This window comes from Mesoplodon mirus (genome assembly GCF_964341445.2).
Source record: "Mesoplodon mirus genome assembly, chromosome: 8".
In the NCBI taxonomy this organism is placed as follows: Eukaryota; Metazoa; Chordata; class Mammalia; order Artiodactyla; family Ziphiidae; genus Mesoplodon; species Mesoplodon mirus.
Window position 1 is genome coordinate 29,177,144 of NC_138984.1, and position 26,072 is coordinate 29,203,215.

The following is a 26,072-nucleotide window of genomic DNA, read 5'->3' on the forward strand; positions in this document are numbered from 1 at the left end:
TACCTAGCAGAACTGAGATGCATGCAATCAATACTGGAAATTTAATGGTCCAGGTTTCTGATGCTAATAATAGTCTTTTGCTATTAAATACACCATACTTTCACTGAAACCAGCTAGAAAAATAGCATATTCAAATGCTGCATGTGTGCATATACATGTGTGTAGGTACGTATATAAGTACACATTCACACTCCCCTCTCAACACACATTATCAACTTCAACTGTAAGAACCTTACTAGATTAGACTGATCACACCCTAGCAAAATAAGGTTATATACATACATTTTTAGGGAAAGAGAACAGCCAATGTGATAAACTAAAATAAACTGGTATCTTTATCAGGCTAAGTAAATTCTGACATAATTTTCAGAAACAGTTTCCTCTGTGCTCCTGCTAAGGTCTTTCTCCCTTAACTGGAATACAAATCCATACTTTAGCCTACAGTCTAGATATTAGAGGAAGGCAAGGTAAGTTGTATATGAAATTAATTGTGTGACCTGAATTTGGTGAGATTTAATCATTTATGAGACAAAAATAAAAGCTTGAAAATTTGTATGTTTTAATAAATTCTTTGTATTAATAGTAAATGCCAGTACTCAACTACCACTACCTAAAAAGAAGGCATACAACAATGGGGAATCTTTTCAATGTTATTTAATAAAACTATTTCCCTGATTTGTTTATTGGACTGAACTCAGAGAAACTGCTTTAATTAAGTTCAAGATTTGTATGTTATGATTTATTGCAGTTTTGTGATTACCAGAGCATTTAAGTGCTATTTTTAATAAGTTATTTTAAAATGTGTAGCATGCTCTACAAGAAAGATTCTGTCCTCAAAGGAAGTACTTAACAGAAGTGAATTAGGAAAGTATTATCTGATTTATAGAAATGTATTGCATGATTTATGATATAGCCATCCTCATATCCTAGTGCGACTAATTCTATAGTATCTTTCAGTAAGAAAGCTTTAGTGATTTCTCAAATCAAAGTTACTATTATTTTTTTTAAGTACTGGCAAAACGTATTTGCCTTGTTTTCCTTCAGGTAAGACTACTCATGGCTCTGAAACAAGCCTTCACGTATCTGGTCACCAAGAGACAAACAGTGTTGCTTAGCAAAGCAGCAACTATGACTATGCATTATTTTAGATAATAACATTTTATCCCAACTCTTCCTGTTCTCCTTTCTTTGCAAACACACATCTGATACCATTTTCACACCTTGAGCCTTTCAAAGAAGTGACCCTATATAAATTTCTATATATGAAGTTCTACTAAATAGATTTTTGAAGCTGATTTTTTTTTTTTAAGGAAAAAGGCATTATGCACCTCCTACATACAGTTACTTTTAGAAAAGCAATTTCCGTGTTGACTAAAGAGTGAAACTGTCTTCAAATTTTAAGTTCTGCTTCATAAACCAGCTCAAGGCGAATACTGTAAGGACCTACAAAAGTTATGCCTTGAAGTTAAAAATTTATAGCCTACTATTCCATTTACTCAATAAAACCCCAGGGACTATGTGAAAATCACTTACATTGAAATGGAAAATGAATGTCTAATTAGTGTTTTCAAAAATAAGTTTATAAAGTTAACGTTTATTATTTTAACAGTTCTGTTTTGAGCTAAATTTTAAAATGCTATTCTTGGTGAATTATTTACAAATTAGACATCAAAGAGTGAAGATCAGTTTTCCTGAAGTGAGACAACACATGTTATATGGTGGGAGTCAGAAGACAGGAATTCTGGTTTTAGCTGTGACTTCACAGATGGAGAACTAAAGATGTTAAGAGATTTGTAAGAACTTCACAAGACTGTTTAGGGCTATACCACCTAGCCTCGAATACTATACAAAGTGAACAAATATTTGACAGCAAACTGCATGAACTATTAAGCAACATGCTAATCATTTTAATTATGTCTTGCTTACCAGAAAAATCCCAAGCACTCAAAGCACCAAGGGTATATTGAACTATATCTTAAAAATTAGCCATGGTTAATCTACAAAGTTGAAAAATGACATGCAGACAAGAGCAAAGACTTTACGTACAGTTTTGATAAAGACTCACTTCAGGTTTAGGTATCTTTATCTCTAATCCTGAAAGAATCAATGCTGAATCAAGTCCAGCATTCCAGGTAAATGTACTTGTTTACCAATCAGGCAGTGATTTCTGGTAATCACTTTAATACAATCTCATGCTATTTTTCATGTTTCAGAGGTGGGAAGTATTAGTAAAGCATCAGAATTAACTAAAACTCAAAGGAGAAAACTTTCTTTTTAAGCTATGAAAAACAAAACTAATTTCCTTGGCTTTTAAAAAATAAATCTGTAATTTCCGTGTTTTAATTGTCTAATAAGCATTTATGTCTGCTTCCTTTAACCTGTGCAAATCTAAAAGGGGATTGGTTTTAATCTTGCCTTTTAAATCTGTGACCCTCCAAGAGGGACTCATTCATTATAAATAAGTTTTCTGTGCACATTACATAATAAGTGTTCTGCCAAAAACTATGAGGACTATAGTTTAAAGCAGACAAGAACCTTTCTCTCAAAGAGCTCACAAGCTAATAGTAAGAGACGAAATATGTATTATATACACATAAAAGAGCTAGGCAAGTATAAACTAATCCCTACCATCAGTTTACCTATAAAGTCCCTCCAAACAAGTATTTAGTTAACAATGACTTTAAACCATAAACTTCTGTTTTGAAATGATAGGAAAACAATTATGGAAAAAAGGAAAGCAAGAGCTGGCTATTTATGGTAATCTTTCTGTTGATGCTGACCTAATTAATAAGATAATGAAATCAATATATTTTTTCAAGACCTTGACTACAATACTTCCTTCAAGTGAACTTTTATAAACCAAAACTTAACTATTGTTGAGGAACAAAAATTTCTAGTAATCATCAATAAAGCTAGAACCTTGGAAACTTTCTCCACAAAGAGATAATGCTGTTAATATTCAGAGTGATGAAGACTATGCTTTACTGTTATTTCTTGCCCAGGGGAAAGGCTCTACCAGTATGTAAATTTAAATTCTCCATAGCTCAGTTTAGTCATCTGCAAAAAATGAAGGAGTTACTACTGCCTGCATGGTAAGTTTGCTAAGTGTGAATTCCCCCCAAAATAGCAGAATTTATGAGTAATATACTACACCCACACAAACGTAATAAATTCTCTCATAACAAATAATATGCAAAATATAGTATATTGAATTAAAATGTTTCACTCAAAGTTGTTATTTCTTGATTTTTATCTTTGCTTCTTTTGCTCAGTCACTCAACTAAGGGATCTGGACACAGGATAAAAGAGAAGACCAGAGCAGGTGGGGTGTAACTCCAAATATGCATTAGTAGATTTAGTTATTTTTCATTAAATAGTGGTGTTTGCCTGGGCTTTCAGAGATATTGAGAAAATGTCTGTTATAATTAAATAAGAATTTATGATGTCCAAGATATGACACCAAAAAGCACAAGCAACGAAAGAAAAAAACAGAACTGGAAATTGTGAAAATTAAAAACTTTCGTGCCAAGAAAGTGAAGACAATCCACAGAATGAAAGAAAATTTTATAAATCATATATCTGGTAAGAAGCTTGTATCTAGAATAAAGAACTATTACAGCTCAATAAGACAAATAACCCAATTTAAAAATGAGCAAAGGATCTGAACAGACACTTCTTCCAAGATACATAAATGGCCAATAAGTACACAAAAAGATGCCAGACAGCATTAGTCATTAGGCAAATGCAAATCTAAACCACAATGAGATACTACTTCACACCCACTAAATGGCTACAATGAAAAATAAAAACAAGTGTTGGTGAGGATACAGTGAAATCAGAACCCTTATATATTGCTGGTGAGAATGTAAAAAGATACAACCATAGGTCTGGCAAACAGTCTGGCAGTTCCTCAAATAGTTAAACATAGTTACTATATAATCCAGCAATTCCACTCCTAGGTATAAACCTAAGAGAAATGAAAACATGTGCAATAAATGAATGTTCATGGCAGCATTATTCACAATAGCCCAAAAGTCCAAATATCCATGAATTCATGAATAAAATACTGCATATCCATAAAATGGAGTATTATTTAGCAATAAAAAGGAATGAAGTCCTGACAGATTCAACATGGATGAACCCTGAAAGTATTATGACGCTAAATAAAAGAAGCTCATCACAATAGAGTCCACTGATATGCAATGTTCAGAATAGGCAAATCTAGAGACAGAAAGTGCATTAGTAGTTGCCTAGGGCTCGGGGTATGGAGAGATTGAGGCGTCATGGTTAAGGGATGTAGAGTTTCTTTTTTGGGTAATAAAAATGTCCTAAAACTGACTGTGGTGACAGATGCACAACCTTGTGAACATGCTAAATAACTATAGAACTGTACACTGGAAATGGGTAGATTGTATGGTACATCAATTGTAGTTCAACAATGCTGCTAAAAATGAATCAATGATGTCCAATTTTTTTTTTTTTTTTTTTTTTTTTGCTGTACGCGGGCCTCTCACTGTTGTGGCCTCTCCCGTTGCGGAGCACAGGCTCCGGACGCGCAGGCTCAGCGGCCATGGCTCACAGGCCCAGCTGCTCCGCGGCATGTGGGATCTTCCCGGACCGGGGCACGAATCCGTGCCCCCTAGCATCGGCAGGCGGACTCTCAACCACTGCGCCACCAGGGAAGCCCATGATGTCCAATTTTTAAACTGCAATATAATCTATCATGAAGGAGAAAGGATTAAGAGTCAGGCTATCTACATTTTAGCCCCAAATATCACACCATTCCTCTGTTTATGTCGTTCCTCCTCTTACATGAATAACTTAAAGCTTCCTGCCTCACACTCAGGGTTTCTCGTAGTGTGGATTTATAGTTAATGTGACACTTTCTCCACCTCACCAGCCTGTGAACGTATCAAGTTCTCTCTACTCCCATGTCTTCATTTTTGCTGTCCATGCCACTGCTTACAATATACTCTCCTTTACTTCTACCTTCCAAGTTCTTCCATATGCAATTTGAATACTATCTTTCTCACAAAACATTTCCTCACTGAACGCCTTCTCTTCTAAACTCAATAGTCCTTCAAGACAGTGAAAACTGATACTCTGCCACATATAAATCATTCTTTCTTATACTTTTGTCACCTCCACTATACTGTGAGTTCCATGAGGGCAGTAAAGCCACATACTCAGGCTTTACTGTTTATAGCAACTAGAACAATACTTCATTTAATATCTATAAAAATACCTAAATGAATAAATTTTCTTGTGATTATTCCACCAACTATAAAAAGCTAATGGTCAATAAACATTCACTGAATAAATTACTAGATTGATAAATGGCAGGAAGTAAAACCGTAACAGCAAACAATAAAGCTGCTACTGACACTTTTAAGGAAATGATACCCCTTTAAAAGTACAGAGTTCAGAACAAGCAATAATTTTCACTTCAGTGAGGAAAAACAAGGTATTTCTGAGCCTCCTACTGCTAATCGCTTACACAAATAGGAATAACAACTCTCAAAATTGTTATTCAGCTTTGTTTAGATAATAAACACTTTTAGTTACATCTATGCTGTCATAAAATTATAACCAGAAACTCACATGCAGATAACCAGCTCATTAGGAAAAGAGTTAAAATTGAAGAAAGAAATCTTAGTTTCCAAGAAGACTCACTAATCTTTGGGAAAGACATTTTCTATTACCATTGGTATAAACAAACTCTCAGACCCACCCTCTACTCTAACACCAAGGTCATTACTTAGTTATTTTAACTTCTCACTTAATTCTCTCTTCTCCAACTAAATGTCAGTCTTTACTTCTCTCCTTTAGAAAAAACTTACCATCGATCCCTCAGACCTCTTACTCTCCAAACCTTGACTGTTGATAGACTATTCAGAGTCTAGATTAATCCAGCCAGGAAGAATTTGTTCAAACAGCCCATCTCATTTATGGTAAACTTTTATTACTTTACCTCAACCCTGAGAAAAAGCAACTCAGGCATTTAAAAGTTTAACAAGGGGTACTATTGTTAAGTTGAGATTCATGTAACTAGCCTTAAGAACTGATTAAATACATAAAGGTAATTTTTCATCACTGGATATGTAAAATACTGTCTTCTACTTATCTGCTGGAATTAACACCAAAGTATGAATGATAAATCTTCCCATCCCCCCCTTCTTATTGGTAACCTAGGAGACAGGTGAACAAAACTAGGTAAAATAACAAAACATATCTTTACAGGGACAGGACTGGCAGAACTAAGAAAAGAGAAGAATGCAAAACAAAATAAAATAAAACAAACAGGACGCAAGACAAGACTTTGTATATACTAAGGAAAGAGGGGCATGCTGGGTGAGAAGAGAAACAAATGGCTATTCTTATCTGTGTTTCAAATGTCTCAAAAACCTACATTTACAGATTTGATAGTACAGAATAAATTTAAAACCATACTTTCTTCTTACAACTCCAAAAAGTTTAACCAGACTAACCACATATAATGACTGAGTTAGCATATGTATTAAATTGGCAGAGGAAAACAAGTAGCCATTGTTCTAGTTCACAGTCTTTACCTCTACCCCAAAAGGCAATTCACTGATAAATGACAGTGTGAGAAATTCCCTGGTAGCCTCCAGATATGTTCCAGAAGAAAACTTTTTTGCCTTTACGGATTTCAATTATCCACTCCCCCTGCCCCCAACCAAATCTAGAAAGATAAGTGCTTTGTAAACATTTTAGTCACTGAGTGGGTAAAAATAGCATGTATTAGTATTTTATATAAAAATACTAGTAAATCCTCAATAGTAAGACAATATTCTTTTATTAAAAGCTTTAACATATGTAACTGTCAACCTAAGCGTACAAAGAATGAGATATATCGTAACAGCTTCATTTAATGATTTTTTGAAAGATAAGGGACTTTTTTGTGTCCCTGCTGCTACAGTATTAGTTATCATTTTCTAAGCTTAATCAACTTACAGCATGTGTATTTTAAAGATAAATACACTAACAGCATGTATATTTAAAATGAACTATAGTTAAATTCTGCTTAGAAGGTCCAAAAAAGAAATAGAGGTAATGAAACTTGTTTTGTGTCTAGCTGAAATGAGTATTACCTGGGTCAACTGGTTGACCAAGGACCTTCACAGTAAAAAAAAAGAAAAAAAAATTTATCTCAGCAGTAAAGTCTCAGTAGACAATCATATAGAAGAAACTCACCATTTATTTAGATATCAAATATAAAACTCACTGATAATGACACTAAGAAATATTAGAAAATCATCAAAAAATAAGTTAATGAGTATATAAAAAATTAACTCATGGAGAAAGTTAGTACACTAATCAGGATTACTGGGTAATAATATTCCGTGAGAATAGTCTGTTTAAAAAAAGGTCTGGGGGTGGGATAGGGAGGGTGGGAGGAAGGGAGACTCAAGAGGGAAGGGATATGGGAACAGATGTATAACTGATTCACTTTGTTATAAAGCAGAAACTAACACACCATTGTAAAGCAATTATACTCCAATAAAGTTGTAAAAAAAAAAAAAAGGTCTGGACTACATGAGATGTTCTTTCTCATTCAGAGAGAAAACTATAGACTTTTTTTGGTTGACATAACAGAAGGAAGTAGTTTGTTCAGGGCTGTAAGAACCACAACAAAATAGTTAAATTCAGATTAAATTCACTTTGAGACTTAAATCTTCTACAGCTTGCTTTCCTCTTCATGTACATCTCGATCATTTTAATAAAACTTAAAAAAAAAATCCTGAAACTAAAAAGGTAATTAAGGCAGTTCAAATAATTTCCTATCACAAACTGGCATCTCTCATTCAAACGAAATCTTTCATTTAAAGAAATAAAGGCATAATGACAGCATTCCTTACTTTAAAAGGTCACAAAAGAGCTAAAAATAAAATCAGCTCACCAACCGGTTAACAAACACAGGTATATCCAGATGATAAGGTGCCTCATAATTAAAAGAATGAAGCTCTTTATGTCCTGACACAAACCAACTGCTAAACCATGTTAAGTGAAAACAGCAAGATATAGGAGTGTACATAGTATACTACCATTTGTACGAAAGGGATGTGTAGGGAGGAGTACATACATATTTGCTTGTGTATGGACAGAATACCTCTGAAAGGACACACAAGAAATTGGTGACACTTGGGTGACTGGAGGGTGGGGGCAAAACACATGACTCCCTGCTGTATTACATCCTATGTGTTTTGAATTACAGACTATCTGAATGAATTACTTATTAAAAAAATAAAATTGGAAATACAAAATATAATCCTCCTTTCTTCCATCTTCAGGTGTGATGTCTCTTTCCTTTGACTGCTTTCTGATGACATATACTCTGCATTATTAGTCATCATGTCCCCAAAAGTTCCTTGAGGGCAGAGATATGACAATGTAATTCATCTTTGGATTCGCTGCAGCTTCTGGCCCAGTGTATTGAAACACAGTAACAATAATGATGAATAATTAAAAACATAATAGGAAACACTTGTTGAGCACTTGTGACATGCCTCATGTTTAATATGCATTAACTTATTTAATTCCCACATTTGTATGAGCTAGATATTGTACACTTATGACCAAGGAAATTGAGGTATGGAGAAGAAACTTGCCCAAGGTTCCAAGCTAGGAAGTTAAAATAAACCTTAAAAATAAATAGCTGTCATTAATTGAATCCTTAAGGAAGTACTGTATAATTATCTCACAATGCTATAAAGTAGCTGGTATTATTCTAATTTTATCAGATAAGGAAGCTAAGGCTGAGAAAGATCAAGAAACTTCTTGTAGGTCACAAAATTCCTTGAGGGTAGGCACGATAGTAGTGGCAACGGGAGGATTCAAACTGGCATGTGATTCCCAAACCCCATGCTCTTTCCGTTAACTACATTCTCTGTCACAGTAAATGCTAAATATTTGAAGTACCACAAATTGTGTCTCAAGTGATAATGTAGAGATGAGTTCATACATGAGTAAGAAAAAAAACAATCTTTTCATTTTTTCCATTCCCTATATCGTTAAATTCAGATTTGAGCTCTAACTATTCAATAAAGAAGCCATCACTGGAGGTGACATTGTAACATGAAGAAAGATGTTTACAAGATTATGTCACAGGCTGGCTATAAACAAGTCTACATAACCATTCCTGATAAGACACTGAAATGAAGTTATAAATTTCAGTGATACATTGTAAGCATTAGGCTACAAGTAAATAATTTTTTTCTACTGTGTAAAAAAAGGAAAAAGATTTTTTAAATGAGGTGAAGTGGGAGATATATACTTGGTTTTACTGTAACCATATTATACCCCCAAAACAAAACCCCATGGCTTAGAATGAAAAACAAAATAAAGCTACTTCTCTATGAAGAAACACAAAGTCTATTAATGAGATCTAATCATGAAAATGAATTTCAGAGAGCAGAAAAAGGAAGGTGCCATTTTATGAATCAGGTTTCTAAGTTTCCTTAGGCTCTTATGTGGAAAAAAAAAATCATTCGAAAGGAGTAACACTAAAGTCTTAAATTCCATAAGAAGTGTCCTTTTAATATTTTTCAATCAATTTGTGTCAAAAGACTCATTGGCTTTCTGAATACATGTCCATTAAAAAAAAGGTTCAAGCAGATTTACTGTAATTTTTGCTGATCCCTGGGAGGGAGCAGAAGTATAATTTAGTAACAAGCTCTAAATGAATATTCAAATATTAATGAATACAAAAGTTTAAAAAGTTTCACCTGAGGTTTCCAAATTTAATTAGATTATGAATTTATAAATAAAAAAATTAAAAAAATCTTTTGGATAAGACTGAAGAAAAAAACTATCAGAAAACTTTTTTTTTTTCTAATTCAACAAAGGAAGAGTCATTGTCATATATTCTGTAAGGCAAAAAAATTCTACTCAACTTATGCTGGTTTGCAGAAAATCCTTAAGGAAAACCAGTAATCTATAGCATCATCAAGACCATAATTTCGTAAGTGTCTGGAAATAAAATCATCATCCCAATTCTTATAGAAAAACTCTTTATTACATCTTCTTAATTAGGTTTCTTGGCAATGTTGCTAAGGTGTTTTCTTAAAGACTTGCAATACAGCAAAGTAGGTTTTGGAAAAGTGACTTGCAAACAGAAAATCAGAAGACAGTGCTTTTACTAACAATGTTTATTCCTAACAAGAAACCTTGTATCAATCACAATTCTATCACACCCTGAGACAGGTAAGTATTTTAAAAACAAATAACCTGTTCATCTTTTTGCATCACTTAAAATAACCATTTTGGCTTTATTTTTAAATCAGGAAATGAGTGTAAAAGATTTCAATAGCTGGCAACCAAAAGTATCTTTTATACTAACTAAACCTTTAGAAGGCAAAACTGTTGCAAGCTAAGGCTAGTATGAAATTCTAACTTCTGAAGAAGGCAAGACAAACTTAAATAGGTCATATCCCAGGTCCTTTAAAAATTGTCTTTTAATCTTTGATGTGTCAATGACTTTTCTGCTGTCCCTCTTCCCCAACAGGGAAAGAAAAAATAAACCTTGCGGCTTAAATTATTGTCGCTCTGGGGCTGGGGTTACCTACCGCATGCTAGACTAATAATGGATACTTTTAAATGCCTATTTTTAGAATTAGTATTAACCAATCTCTTGTTTACGTTTAGACAAAGATGTGCGAAACATGGTAGGGGGGTGCGTGGGAGATCCAGAAGACCCACCACCACGGCTGCTCGCCCCCCCCCAAAAAGGTGATGTAAAACAAAAGTACATCGGCTAACATTAGTTTCAACAAAGTGTTTCAGAATCTCTCAAGTGATTATTCCCTTATTGAAAAGGGTTAAAACCGAAACTGTTTTCAAACATCAGCTTCCCTTTTACAAGATCCCAACAGTTTTTAAAAAGTTACTACAATATGTTTTTCTTAGCACCCCTTCCTCCCCGAAAGAATGCATTTCCATGACTACTGATTAAAAAAAAAAAAGAGGGTGAGGGAAAGAGTCAAAAATTATTTTAAAAAGCGCGAGTTCTCATTCCTTCATGTAAGCAGAAAAACACAGAAAACATCTTTCCAATGGGGTGGGAGCAGGGGGAAAGGGCGTGAATAAAATACAGTACGAAAGGAAACCTTGGGTTTCGAACTTTATTGCACAAAGAGAGAGTGGAGAGGAGAGTAGGTCAGCCGGAGCAGCGCTTCCCCTCGCGAAGCGGGCATGCAGACACGGAGGCTACCGGGAAGGCAGGCACCTTCACCTCCTCTGCCCTCAACTGTAGCCTTCTTCCTCCTCCACCCCCCGCGGGCACCCCGGCGGCGCTGCCCGGGCGGACGGCGGGCCGGGTCGGGGGAGAGGCGGGCGGCGGGGGCCGGGCGGGCGGCAGCGCCCGGCCGGGCCAGGCCGGCGGGCGGCCTCTCCCGGAGCGGCTTCGGGCTCTGGGCTCCCGGCTCCGCGCCGGGCCCGGCCCGGCCCGGCGGCGGTGGCGGCGGGAACGCGGGCGCCAGCTCGCCGCGGCCGGCCGCCCGCACACACCCCCGGCCGCCGGCTCCCACCCCGCCCGCCGCCCCCCGCCATGAGCGCCGCCGCTGGCTGCAGGCAGAGTCGCTGCCGCCCCGGCCGCCGCTGGCTCCAGTCCGCCGCCATTATTCTTTGTTCGCTGCGAGCGGCGGCGATGGTGTGGGGCTCGGGCGGAGGCTCCATCTTTACCACGGCCCCTCCTGCGAGGGGAAGGCCCCGAGCGCTGGTGTCCGGCGCCTCCCCGTCCCCCCTCCGTCCCCCCGGCTCTCTCCGGCTCCTGCCTCCTCCTCCTGCTCCTCTTACCGGTGGTACAAGCTCCTCCGTCACTGCTTTCGTTCGCGGCCCGGATCTCGCTGGAGTTTTATTCTCTCCCCCACGTAACACACCGCGTCAAACTACACCTCCGCCGCGTCACTCACCAACACTCCGCTTCTCCCAGCCGCCCGGGCCACAGGCAGCAGCAGCCGCCGCCGACTGAGGACTCGCAGCCAGGGAGCCAGCCAGCGCCGCCCAGTGCCGAGTGCGCAGCGGCCGCGCACGGAAACAGCCGAGCTCGGCCCGGAGGAGCTCGAGCGGCCCCGCCCTCAGCGCTGGAGGCGGAACTTGCCGAAGACCTTCGAGTTCCTTCGGGCACGGCGGAGGGTTTCCGCGGGGAGAGGGAAGGCGGAGGTGGTCTGGGGCCAGGGGTGGAGAGGAATGATCTAAGTTCCCCCCTCCCCCTCCCCCCGCCCCCGCCCCGCCGCTTATCGACGGATAAAATCGGCGGCGGAAATTTGCAGGAAGAGTTAGGGTTTGTGTGTGGCGGGTGGGGAATTCCCGAGGGGTGTCGACTGCTCGATGGAAACCCCCGCGCGGGCTGCCCTTGCGGCGGTAAGCGGCGGGCTCTAGGGCGGCTGCGGCGTGCCGGGTCTGGGTCCCCGAGCGCCGCCAGCCCCGGGAAGTTTCAAACGCTGCCGGGACGGGGGAGACGCGCCACTGGGTCGGGGCCGCGGCTGAGTGCGAGAGTCCTGCGAGCTGGGGAGGAAGGCCTGCAGCGGCTCTGCGGTCGCCCCCGAGGCCTGGGGCCTGGACTGGACGGTAGGCCGCGGCGCTGCGCCGGCGCGGCCCGGGGGCGTCGTTGGCCCCGGTGGGGAGTGTTTTCCGCCCCTCTGGGCGGGCCGGGCGGCTCTGCTTCGAGAATCCGTTGAGAAACCTGGCGCCCGCCGGCGGGGCCGTTCTGTTTCGGGGGACGGAGGCTCTGGGACTCCGGTCACCTTGTCGGGGTTCAGTCCAACAGCGAGGACGGCCAGGCCTGGGGGGCACATCTTCGGCCTCCGAGCCGTGACCTGCCCTGACCGAGGTTGCTCTTCTACACTTTCGAAATGTCTTACCTTCCTCCTCCACCTGCCCGCCTTTTTTTTTTTGCACCATCCTGTGTCGGTTTCTTTTCACAGCCCGTTTTCTGTCGCACAGGGTTGCAGCCGCTGCACCCTTTTCTTCACCACCCACTCCCCCTCTGAACCCGCAGTGTGACTTCCGTTGCCTCGAAGCTACTGAAACTGCCCTTTCAGAGGTCACCCGAGACACGATACCGACTTTACCATTACCCTTTTTATTGAACTCGACAGTCCTCTCCCGGGCTTTCATGTCTATTGTAATTCACTTTCAGTCCCTTAAAGCAAACACGTTTTAGGAAGCCGAGAGGGTCCAAGTCAGAGCTCCGTCCCTTATTGACTTACTGTTGAAAAAGAAAGAGTTCCCTAGCCTGGTCCTGTAGATCCCCTCGTCCTTTCTCTTTCGGCTGAAGAATATCCCCCTTTCCTTCCGTCATTTTCAACTTTCCTTCTCTACCGGCGTTTCTGTCCAGTATTTGAACATCCTTAAGTCTCTCATTTTTTGAAAAACATTTTTCTCTTTAAATCCCTCTCCAACCGTGATTGTCTCTTACCCCGTGGACGTTCATGTCCCAGTCCTCAGCCCTCTCCAGTCTAGCTTCTGTTCTTAGCACACACCTGAAGCAGCTCTGAATTGTCACAGACAAGCTTCAGGCCTCATTTACAAGACCTCGTTCTGGCATTTTACACCATTGCCCACAGCCTCATCCAAATAATCTCTGCCCTCTGCTCTTGTTTTCCTTTTACCTCTCTGGTTGTTCTTTAACAACCAGCTTCTCCTCTTTTAGCCAACTGTTAAATATTGGAATCCTGTTGGGCTTCATCCTCTTCTCGAGTCCCACCATGTGCATTTTCCTAGGTGGTCTCATCCTCTTCCGGTAGCTTCAAATACCCTCTGCCAAAGACTGTCCAGCTCAAAACTCAAGCCTAGATCTTGCTCTTGAACTCTAGATTCATATTTCTAACTGCCTGTGCTACACTTTCATCTGGATGACTTGATGTCAAACTCAACCTCTTCCCTCCAAAAGCCTCTTCCCATAGACCTCGGATCAGTAAAGTACATCTACTCAGTTCAGAAACCTAAGACACCTCCGACACACATCAGAATCACCTAGACCTGCCTTAAAAAAATAGGATTTGTGGCTTCTCATCCCACTCTAGTCTAAGCTACCTTCATCTCTTGCTTGAAGTTCTGCACTAACTACCATCAAGCTCCTACAAAATTGCTCCTGGCTCATTCCAATCCATTTGCCATACTGCAGCCAGAGCAAATTTTACCAAATACAAATCTGATGAAGTCACTACCCTGCTTGAATTCCTTCAGTCCTTCCCTTTGCTTACTGAACACAATCTAAGTCTTTGTCATTAAGGCCAGGCCCTCCATTATCTGGGCTGTCTTCTTCCCAGCCTCCCCAGCAGTCCCTCTAGCTCTCTGCCCTCTAGCCATGTTAATCTTTTTATTTTTTCCAGGCTCTTTTCTCTTGTTCCCTACTGTAAGCTCTCACCTCAAGGAATTTATACATGCTATTCCCTTCCCCTGAAATTCTTCTCTGTTACCCAATCGTACTCGTAATTATTTGTTTAATGTCCATGTAAGGTCTGTGCAGGTAGGGACCATGTCTGTCTTGTTCACCACCAGAATTTCTCTCCTCCCATCCCCAGCACAATGTCTAGAATGTAGTGGTGCTCAGCAAATATTGAACAAATAATGAATATCTCTATGGTCCTGGGAAAAAATCCTTAATTGTTTGGGGTTCAAATCCTGGTTCAGCCACTTACTAGCTGTGTGACTTTGGGCATAGTTTTCATTCTTGCGCCTCAGTTTTCCCATCTGTGAAATGAGGAGATGATAATAGCACCTACATCGTAGTGTTACTGTGGTAATTAAATGAGATCATTCATGGAAAGTGTACTTAGCACAATGACATGTGATAAGTGTCAATTTAAATGTTGCCTATTACTAGCTTTATTTGTATATCTCACCCTTGTGTCAAATACATTTGCAAAATTGAGCTTATCATCTTCCTGTTCTTCTTACTCCGGCCCTATACATGGTATCAAAATATTAGAATTATTTGCTCATAACCAATACTTCTCACTCACCAAATACGGTAATTTTTTATTTAAAGCTTTCTTTGTATTCTTCCTTTCTGTTCACACCGAGCTTCATTTAGGGCCTGCCTCTTCATGCCTTAGTTACTCTGCTGACTTCCTAGGTGCTTCCTAGGTGCTACTGGGACTGCAGGCCCACTTCTCCTATTCACTTGTGCCCTTTGAGACCAGTGGGCCTCACACAGTTATTAAATCATACTTTCTCCTTGACTTATGCTCTCCTGGCCTCTGTTTTCACCTAATTTTGTTCATTCACTCATTCAATCATCCAGTCATTCAAGTGCAAGTTATTTTACTAAACACTTTGGATATACTTCAGATTTGAAATGTAGTCTCCCGATTTCATGTATTTGCTCTGGCATCTCCATAAACCATAGAAATGAACTAGAAATGTCAAACTTTAGCATCCGTTTTTATCTCTGGGACTTGAAAGCTACTCCCATTTTTGACTCAATTTTTCAATTGGACATCAGGGTCAATATTGGGGAGATGAAAGTAGGGAAGAACACATGAATGTAAGTTGACATAGTATAAGATAGATAAGATGGCAAAGGGGGAAGGTCTCAGGAGATGATTATAAAAGGCTTCAAGGAGAAAGTGGTATCTGAGAGCTTTTTTCTAACCACGGCTTCCTTTTCCTGTTATTTTTCTCTCTTACTTCTGCTGTTGAACCTAATTTTCACCCTCACTGTGAACTCAAGTTCCATGAACACTGCCTATTCTAGTTCATCACCTCTCAGGACTTAATTTGTTTTTCTCCCTAACCCCAAGGCCATGGTGACCTATTTTGTTTATTCTAAAAATACCTGTTGAGCACCTACTTTGTGCTATGTACTACAAAACTGGGGCTATCGCAGTAAATAAAACATTGTTTCTGCTCTCAAAGGTACTAGCATAAAATCTTCAACTTCTCCTCTTTCTCACATTTCTCTTTTTTGTTCACTCCTTTGTGCCCTCATCTAGCATCATGGTTGTAAATACAATGCCTATGCTGCCAACCCTCAAAATTATATCTTCCCAAATCACTCTCCCAAACTTTAGACTCATTTAAACAACTGCCTACTCACACCTCCACTTGGATGTTGTCTTAGCCTTGGTTCTCCCAGAAGCAGAATCTGAGGCAAAGTCTTCTGTGCTCTTATCTTACTAGGGAGTACAATCTTGGGGAAGTGAGGGTAGGGAAAATTAGTGAGTCAGGACAGGAGGTTAAGATTCAGTCAGAGGATGCTAACACTGCCCTCCTCTGCAACATACACATACTTCCGTTTCATGTGGGCACAAAACAGACCCTTGTGTGAAACGTGTGGCCTGAGCATGAGGCAAAGCAGTATTGGGTGGTTACTGCCTGAGGTTGGTTGGCCATGGCAATGAAGACAAAATAAGTGGTAGAAGGCCCTACAGCCAAGGAGGCCAAGAGGATCCTAGGTGATACAGAGGTGTCTAATAGACATCTCGGACTCAATATGTCCAAAACTGAACTGTTTTTCCCCCTCACATCTGCACCTGCAGTCTTTCCCATCTTAATTGCTGAGGTTAGAAATCTTGGAATGATTCTTAATGCCTTCCCTTCTCTCACATCCCACATCTATTCCTTTAGGAAATTTTATTGGCTGTACCTTCAAAATATATCCAAAAACTGACTACTTACCACCTCCACTGCAAGTGAGCTGGATGTATAATACTTTCATCTCTTACCTAGATTACTGCAATTGCTTCTTAAGAACTTCCCCTACTTCTTCCGTTGCCGTACACCACCACTCTTCTGCCTTAGCACCTGGGGGCTGTTTCAGTGCTTAAAATGCTCTTTTTCCAAATATCAAGAGAGCTAGCTCCCTCACCTCCTTCAGGTCTTGGCTGAAATGTCACTTTCTCACTGAGGCCTTGACAATAGTATTTAAAATTACAATTTGACACCCCTCTCAATCACCCCTATTTTTTCTTATGGCACTTATTACCTTCAAATATACTGTCTGTTTTACTACTTTTTTTAAAAATAAATTTATTTATTTTTGGGCTACAATGGGTCTTTGTTGCTGCACGCGGGCTTTCTCTAGTTTCAGTGAGTGGGGGCTACACTTCGTTGTGGTGCGCGGGCTTCTGATTGCAGTGGCTTCTCTTGTTGCGGAGCACGGGCTCTAGGTGCGTAGGCTTCAGTAGTTGTGTCACGTGGGCTCAGTAGTTGTGGCTCACAGGCTCTAGAGCGCAGGCTCAGTAGTTGTGGCGCACAGGCTTAAGTTGCTCTGCGGCATGTGGGATCTTCCTGGACCAGGCCTCGAACCCGTGTCCCCTGCATTGGCAGGCGGATTCTTAACCACTGAGCCACCAGGGAAGCCCTGTTTTACTACTATTTATGTTTATTGTTGACTGGCTCCCTTGCTAAAATACACGTTCTAAAAAGCATTATCTTTGTTTTGTTCACTGATGGATCTCAAACACTTGGAACCATGCCCTGACATATAATAGGTGCTCAATATATGTTTGTTGAATGAATTCCCAACTTGCCTGTGTTCAGGTGGTTCATACTGTTCAGATTTATTTTCTTGGTTGCTTTTGTAATAAGCAGGAATATAATAGTTTTCCTTCTTATTTGGTAAGACTTCCTATAACCTTGATGTAACAGTTGTCAATAAGAATTCCTGGAAACAGTTGAAATCCCAAACACCCCTCGATCTATAACAGCAAAAAAAAAAAAAAAAAAAAAAAGAATGACCCAAATGTCCCCATACTAAACAGTTAACTATTTAATTCAACTTTTGTCCCTTATATGTACTCATACCTCTTTTAACATTACATGGGAACTATTCATTTGTTTGTCTGCATCCTTTATTGAACCATGAGCTCCCTAAAGGCAAAGTTGTGTTTTGTTGAACTTGCATCCCTAGTAACTGACATGTAATAGGTGCTCAGTAATGTTTCTTGAATGAAAGAAAGAATGAATGGTTAGAGTTTTTCCAGCACTGGTCAAGGGAGCAGTACCCTGCCCAGGTGATTCAAACATCTGATCTACTTAGCAGTTCTTCCCCTGTAGTGTAGACAGATGCTTGAGAGTCTTCATAATTGCAAAGAGCGCAAGGTGGGGCTGTTGTCAGCACGGATGAAATAATCCTGTGACTTTAATTGTACTTTGCAGATAGTTTTCCAACAGAGAGGAGAAAGCTCTGATCTGTTACATCTATTTCTGTTCTGTTTACCAGTTATAGTTCCCTATGTAAATTAATGTGTTGCTTCTTAAAATTAATCTTCAACACAGCAACAACAAAACTCTCCATTTCTACTTTCTCCTCTAGCTACTGTCCCCTTTTTTTTTTGCTCTCTTTACAGTAAGTATCTCTGGAAGAGTTATATATTTACTGTCCCAATTCCTTTTCCCTCATTTTCTGTTAAATCCACTCCAGCTAGCTCTTGCCCTCAGCATTCCTCCAAAACTGCTCTCCACATTTCTTAATCCAATGGCCTGTTCTCAGTGGTCTCACTTAGCAGCACTTGGCGCAGTTGATCACAACCTCCTCCCCGTAACACTTTCTTCACTTGTTACACGTGTTTCTTCAGTGTTACAGGGCACTTCACTCCCCTGATTTTCATCATGCACTCCTGGTCATTGTTCTCCATCTCCTTTGCTCACTGACCTCTCAATATTGGAGTGTCCCAGGTCTCTGTCCTTGGACCTCTTCTGTTACTATACTCTCTCTCCCTCAGTGTCTCGTTCATTCTGACGGCATTGGATATGATAAATATGCTCACAACTCCCTAGTCTCAGATTCAGCCTTGTATATCCAAGAAACTCCGCATCTCTACTTGGGTATTTAATAGACCTCTCCATTTTATTAAACCCAAAACCAAACTCCTGATCTCTGCTCCCCTCAAAAACCACCTCTGCCTACAACCTTCTCTATCTCAGTTAATGGCACCTCCATCATTCCCATTGCTGAGGGCGACTCAGCATCTCTTTTACACCCCACATCCAATCTATCATCAAATCCTGTTGTTATCTCTTCAAAATATGTGACCGCTCGTCCCATCTCCACTGATACCACCTTGGTCCAAGCCGCTGTTACCTTTGATTAGGATTCTATGTCAGCCACCCTTAACCTTCATTCTTTTCTCAGCCCAGCAGCCAGGGTGATCCTTTTAAACTTTAAAGCTGACCACACCATGATTCTGTTCAAAACTATCCAGTAGCTCCCCATCTCACTCAGAAAAAGCTGTGATTCTTACAGTTAGGCCTACAAGACCCCATTTCCTCTCTGATTTTACTTTCTGCTCTTCCTCCCCTACCTTTCTCTGCTCAGAGGCCTGTTGACCATCTTGCTGTTCCTCAAACACTTTGGACCCACTCCCCTCAGGAACTTTGCATTTGCTGTTCTCTCTGCTCGGGATGCTCTTTCCAGGCGTTTCCATGTCCTCCTCATCTCCTCAGGTCTTTGCTCAAACGTCCCCATTTCTGTGAGGCCTTCCCTTACTACCCTGATGAACACTGTTCACCCTACACCCCACCTCTCTCTTTGATCTTTTGCTCTCCCTATCTCCTTTTGCTACTTAATTTTTCTCCATAGCACCTGTCACTTTCTGGTATGTTATATACTTAGCTCATTTATTGTGTTTGCAGGTACTTTTGTCTCTTTTTTCACTGCTATATTCTTAACACCTAGAACAGTGTCTTGTACATAGCTGGCACTCAAATGTTTGTTGCGTGAATGAAGTTGAAATTCTGGACTTAATCTCCCTGTATTGGTTTGTGTAAACAGGTCTCTCTCAGTTTGATCATCTCTGTATGCATCTATAAATATTGTTTCTGCATTGCAGCCTGAATCACGGTGGGTCCACCAGAGTATTGCCTTATTGTGGGGCCTGATTTCATCATGGCCACGCTCTCTGCCATCTCTGTCTCAGTTCCATAGAACTTGAAAGAGATGAAGACCTCTTTGAAGCTTTCTGATCTTCCCATGTCTCAGAGTCAGAACTGATGGGGAAGATTCTGGTTGCTTCTTATTTCTATTCTGAGGACCAGGTGGTTAGCTACTAGTACTGCTGCATTCTTGTCTTCCTTGTGACTGAAAGCAGTGCCATGTAAACAAAGTCAGATGGCCTCTTATCCTCCTGGAAATGTACAAAAGGCCAGTGGTTGGCAAATAAAACTGGTAGCAGCAACAAGTGAAGATTTATTGAGTTCTTACTTTGTGCCAGGCACTGTTTTAAACACTTTTGATTTATTAACTAACTTAATCCCCATAATAACTCAATGAGGAAAATATTAATATTAGGAACATTTTATAGATGAGTAAGCTGAAGCATGGAGGGGTGATGAAATAAACATCTCCAAGGTCTTAGAGCTAGCAAGCAGCAGAGTCAGAATGTGAACCCAGACAGGCAGCCTGGCTCCAGAGCCTGCACTCTCAGCCACTGTGCTCCACTGCCTGGTTGTAGAATGAAAAGTGGGAGAGGGAATTTGCTTTGAGAAGAAAGCAAATTGTAATTCCATCGATGTGAGTCTGTCATTCTGAAAGCATCATTGTAACGCAAGCACTTTCTTCTCATGTCAGTTCTATCGCCATTTTCATGCATGACACAAGAATTAGGCTAAAAAGCTTCCACATACCTTGTCACTCTTCCTAGGCGAACGAGTAGGCTCCTTGAAACACTCTGCCTAGCCACCCCTTTTCATTTTTGCTTCACTAATTCCTAGTCTTTAGCTGAGCTCTGAAGGGCGTGTCATGAACTCTGAGTACCCTACCTAACTCCCTACCCCAAACCAACACTCTAGTCTGATTTAGGTGCCTGAATTCCATGTTTTTGTTTCTATAAAAGCACCCATCACACTTGGGACTTCCCTGGCAGTCCAGTGGTTAAGACTCCGTACTTCCACTGCACGGGGCAAGGGTTCAATCCCTGGTCAGGGAACTAAGATCCCGCATGCGACATGGCATGGCCAAAAGAAAAAAAAAATGTAACAAATAAATCTGGAGGAAAAAAATTTTTTAAAAAGTACCTATCACACTACTTGTCATTATTTGTTTAATTGTCTAGTTCCCTGCTAGACTGTAACTTCGGTGAGGGCAGAGATTGCATCTGCCTCATTCACTGCTATATCCTTAATACCTAGCATGGCGTTTGGCACGTTGGAGGAGTTCAATAAAATGTTTTTTTAATGAATAAAAGTGATATTTCCATAGAATATCTGCAATCACACCCATGCATTAAGGTGAATTTTCTTATGGCCAGACTAGTCCATCTTTTTAGAAATGCGAAAGATAATTTTCTTTCAGTCTGCCTTCCAGCTGTTGGGTTTTTATGTTATCATTTCTTATGCCATAATGCTAGTTTTCAATTAATGACTCTTTCTGCTTCAGATTCAACTAACATTCAACTGTAATGTAGCAGATGTCTCTCTGAGGTCTTTCATATATGTCTGCTAATTTAAATTAAGACAATTTCTTTGGGTTTCAGCTTCTTCAGCTACACAACCAAGATACCCGATGGACTTGTGCAAGATCAGACTGTAAGTTTGAGAATTGGAGTTTGAATTTAGAACTTCCAATTCTAAATTTAGCTTTCTTTTTTTCATATGTAATGTTGCCTTTCTGTTCCTATCTCTGATTCTTATCTACTAGTCTTTGGCTAGCACCCATATTACTGAGCGACAAGCATATTTCATAATCTTATAAGCACCTCCTTCAAAACAATTTTCCCCACTCCTTTGTTCTGTTTTGCAATTTTATTTATTTTCTTCCCATTTCCACTCTGCCAAATTCTCTCCCAAACAGTGGCACTCAGGGTTTGTGAAAACATTTCTGGGGCCTGTCCTAATCTCATGTATGGATTAAGGGCTTTAGTGATATTTGGTTATTTCTATTATTATTCCTATACTATTATTATTATCTATTTGAGAAAAAGATATGAGAAGAATCCCAGGAATTGGAAACAGGACACATACTACTTGGGCTCCTGATCAAACAAGGTGATTGATTGAACACATACTTTTTGCTTTGCTTATTCCTGGCACCCCACAGTAAAGGAGGAAGCAAAGTGTAAACCCTTATGATAGATAGAATAATGGTCTTCTCATAAATACTCATGTATTAGTTCCTGGAACCTATGAATGTGTTATCTTACTTGAAAAAAGGGACTTTGCAGGCATAATTAAGTTAAGGATTTTGAGCTGCGAAGATTATCCTGGATTATGTGAATGGGCCCAATGTAATCACAAAGCTGCTTATAAAGGAAAGAGGGAGACAGGAGAGTTAGAGTCAGAGAGAGAGAGAGAGAAATTGGAAGATGCTCAGCTGCTGGCTTTGATGATAGAGGATGGGATCACTAGCCAAGAAATGCAGACATCTTGTAGGAGCTAGAAAAGACAAAGAAACAGATTCTCCCTTAGAGTTTCCTCGAGGAATGCAGCCTGGCCAACACCTTGACTTTAGCCCACTGAGACTGATTTTGGACTTCAGATCTCCAGAACTATAAGATAATAAATTTGTGTTTTTTTAAGACAGCAGGTTTGTGGCAATTTGTTACAGTAGCAATAAGATACTTATACAAGCCCTCAAGGACAAAAAGAACAGAAAAGCAGACAATAGCAGTTGAGAGAATTCAGCACGTGCTTAGAAGACAGGATGGATGGAGGAAGGGTAGCTGACTTGGCAGAGGGAGAGAAGCTGATACCTAAGTGCCTGCAGAAGAGATACAGGTGAGAAGGAAGCCAATTTGCCTGACAGAAATCCAGAAGGGTTCAGGAATTAGAGGCCATGCCTGCTTTATCCCATTTGCAGAGCCTGGGAAAAGAGTACAAAGAGAGGCCTACAGAACATTTGTCCAAATATTTAAAAGTTATAAATCCAGCGAACAAACTGCTAACTAAAATATATTCAATCCTTCTATCTTGAGAAATGTGGAGAAAGGGCCTCCATTTGGGGGTACTCCTGTGAATTTAAGGAAATTGTTCCACATGAAAGAGATAAACCAACTAACCACCAAACAGAAAGTCTGATACGTGTGAATGTATTGAGATGAGATTTAAACAAGTAGTAGAGAATTTTGAATTGGTGGTATGCACTTAGGAAACTAAGTAAACGAAGAGAACAATACAATTATTAACTCCAGGGAAAACAAAAGGTTTGGCAGGAGAGGAAAAGTAATCACAGTTATCATATGGCTCAAATCTTAACTAGAATACAAGGTCCCAATAATGTAAATACTCATTACTAATCTAATTAAAGTTATGATATATAGTGAAAGGAGCATTATGTGGTGGGCCTGCAGAGAAGGAGGAGAATCAATCCTCATTTCCGTAGTGAAAATCAGTAAGTAATGCCTACAACAGAAATATCAAGTTACCACAATTAAAACGTGTGTAGGGCTTCCCTGGTGGCGCAGTGGTTGAGAGTCCGCCTGCCGATGCAGGGGACGCAGGTTCATGCCCCGGTCCGGGAAGATCCCACATGCCGCGGAGCGGCTGGGCCCGTGAGCCATGGCCGCTGAGCCTGCGCGTCTGGAGCCTGTGCTCGGCAATGGGAGAGGCCACAACAGTGAGAGGCCCGCATACCGCAAAACAAACAAACAAACAAACAAAAAAAGTGTGTAGAGATGTGGAGGTCAATTCCAAAGAATTAGCTAAAAAAATTCACAGTGGTTATCTCTGGGGAAGGGTAAATATTCATTGAGAGAGCTTTGACTGTAAACTTCGAGCATGTATAACTTTGATACAACTAAGTTCTTATTTAAAGATGATCTTAAGGGGGATAAATATTGAAGATTCTTTCCTAGATTTGAAAAACATGAGAATTAAGACTGAAAAAGATATTCAAATCTTTTGAAAAAGGCCCATATTGGAGCACACGACCACAACCTATTAAAAGCCTCTGGCAGGGGATGAAGGTACATACAAAGGACTAGAAATAAAAACAACAGTGGTCTTCTCAACAGCTTCATTGGAAACTAGAAGACAATGTCTTAATGCTTTGTGATTCTGTGGGAAAATTATTTCAAATTCAGTATTCTATTATTTTCAGACATATTAGATCTTTCTTGTCATGAACACTTTCTCAGGAAACTACTAGAAGATATGCATTACCAAAATGAGGTAGTAAAACCAAAAAAAGAAGATCCAGGAATCAAGAGTGTTATCTGTCAGCTTAGGCTATGATGCAGTAACAAACAATACCAAACTCTCCATGGCTTACAATATAGGTTTATTTCTTTTCATCCAATGTGTCCATCGTGTAGTTCTGCTCCTTGTCACCTTCATAATGGGACCCAGCCTGACGGAGCATCCTTTATCTGGGAAATTGCTAGTCTTGTGTCAGAGGGAAAAGAGATGATAGATCTCTTAAGCTTCCACCTTGGAATGTCACATGTCATTGGCCAAACAAGTCACATGGTCACTTCTGAGTTTAACAAGGCAAAAATGTAAAATCCTTCCATAGGATGGAACCTCACAAGTCATAACCAAGCCTGACATCAATGGGGCACATATTGATATAATCGACCCTAAGGCAGGAGCTGCAAATATTTCAAACAGTAGTGCAGTCTTTCTCAAAGGGAACCCCTGCATAGAAGGAGGCAGAGGGAATACCCAGGTCAGCAGCTGTGAGAAGAAGAGAGCCCCAGGAGGAAGGTCAGACTGGGGGGAGGGGAGATTGGCATTAACAGCTTTTCTGACAGGTTTGATTGTTAGATAGCTGCCACTCTGAGAAGGCACTGGAAGACACAGGTGGGGTGGGAGACTGCTGTTTTCTCATTGGCTTTTTTTGTATGAAGTGAGATCTAAAGAAATATGTAATATAATAATTTAATATAAATTTGAATTATTTTTTAAATGGATAGAAATTTAGCTTTACTTTGATGTGTTTGTGTGTGCTTCTGTGATGTATATGTGTCCTGTGTTTGTAGATATGTGTGTGATTAGGATGGTCCTTTTCAGACTGCAGTTGGGAATAGTTTGTTACCCGTCTGCCACAAGGTGAGTATAGAAGTTGAGAATAAGCATTTATAAACTTTAATAGCAATTCGGCAGAGTATTTTGTGTCTGCTGAAATCAATCATACAAAATTTGGGAGCTCATGTTTTGTATATTTTGTTTTTTTTAAGTTTACTTTTCTAGTAACTCATTTCTATTGTAATTTACAAAAGTTTGCAGTAGATTGGAATTTTTAAAATTTGGTCCTTCACCACAGATAGTTTTAGAAGCGCTGATTTAGAGTATAAAGGGAAGGATTGAGGATGAATATATTTGAGAATTACTGTGCTAGAACAATCCGCAAATGACCAATGCCACATTTTCTGACCATCCTTCCTCCACAATTATAAATATGAGAATGTTATGTAGAAAGAACAGAAGCATATTGAGGTCAGCATTTGCTGTCCTTCTACAATAAAGTTGATTATGATATTTTCCTCATCCTTCATCTTACTCTCTCAATAAAGCACCTGGAAAGAAACCAGAGAAAACAGTGGTATTTTCCAAGAAGCCATGGGAAACAGCATTAGTAACCCTGAGAAGGTGGAGACATTTGACTTTCTAAGGGTAACTGCTTTCTTTTTTGCAGTCCTATCCAAATTCTGCAGTTTTGACTGCAGTACTCTCATACTAGTGTTAATAGTCAAATATCTAAGGCATTAGTAATAATAACATAAAAAGATAGGGTTTCTCTTGCCTTTTTAACTGTCTTACTAGGTTCTTAGGTCCTTTCCCTTCAGGCTTTATGCCTTTGCTACCTGATGCTTATTCAAAGAAAGCAAGGAAAACATCCACACTAAATGTCTTTTGGGGCTTAAAAACTGATGCTTACTGTGCTGAAGTAAAATAAAATTTATCATAGGATGTACTTCAGAAGTACCAGAGCACATTTCTTCTCCAGAAGAGTAACATTTCTTTCAATACATGGATAAAAAGAATGAAGTGGTCATTAATTCTATCAATCTTAATGCTGATGTTCACCTTGATAAAACTTTTCTGATCTCTGTGTTAGTTGTGGTTCAGTCATGTATGTTGCCTTGGTGACACTGGAAAACAACACAGCTGATTCATACCCTAACAGGAATTGCTACTCCTAACTCAGGTACAGGATACAGGGGTTCAAA

The 26,072-nt window shown here is 40.1% G+C and overlaps 2 protein-coding genes across 9 annotated transcripts in view; one reads left to right on the forward strand and one right to left on the reverse strand.

Annotated features, from left to right (window-relative positions):
* The window catches only part of CREB1 (cAMP responsive element binding protein 1), a 58,022-nt gene extending 46,006 nt beyond the window's left edge, over positions 1 to 12,016 (reverse strand). For 3 of the 5 annotated variants that reach the window (XR_014294811.1, XM_082629916.1, XM_082629918.1), the window contains exon 1: positions 11,815 to 11,950. The gene's annotated coding sequence lies outside the window, so the exon portion shown is untranslated. Of the gene's footprint in view, positions 1 to 11,814 lie in introns of all 5 variants that reach the window. The other 2 variants (XM_082629917.1, XM_082629919.1) reach the window with 2 other exon arrangements.
* A 241-nt stretch (positions 12,017 to 12,257) lies between these two features.
* KLF7 (KLF transcription factor 7) overlaps positions 12,258 to 26,072 on the forward strand; it is a 456,278-nt gene continuing 442,463 nt past the window's right edge. For all 4 annotated transcript variants that reach the window (XR_014294812.1, XR_014294813.1, XM_082629926.1 and 1 more), the window contains exons 1-2: positions 12,258 to 12,381; positions 21,441 to 21,492. Coding sequence is in view for 2 of the 4 variants with exons in the window: in XM_082629926.1 (XP_082486052.1) it covers positions 12,349 to 12,381; positions 21,441 to 21,492 (85 nt within the window). In the remaining 2 variants the exon portion in view is untranslated. The remainder of the gene's footprint in view (positions 12,382 to 21,440; positions 21,493 to 26,072) is intronic.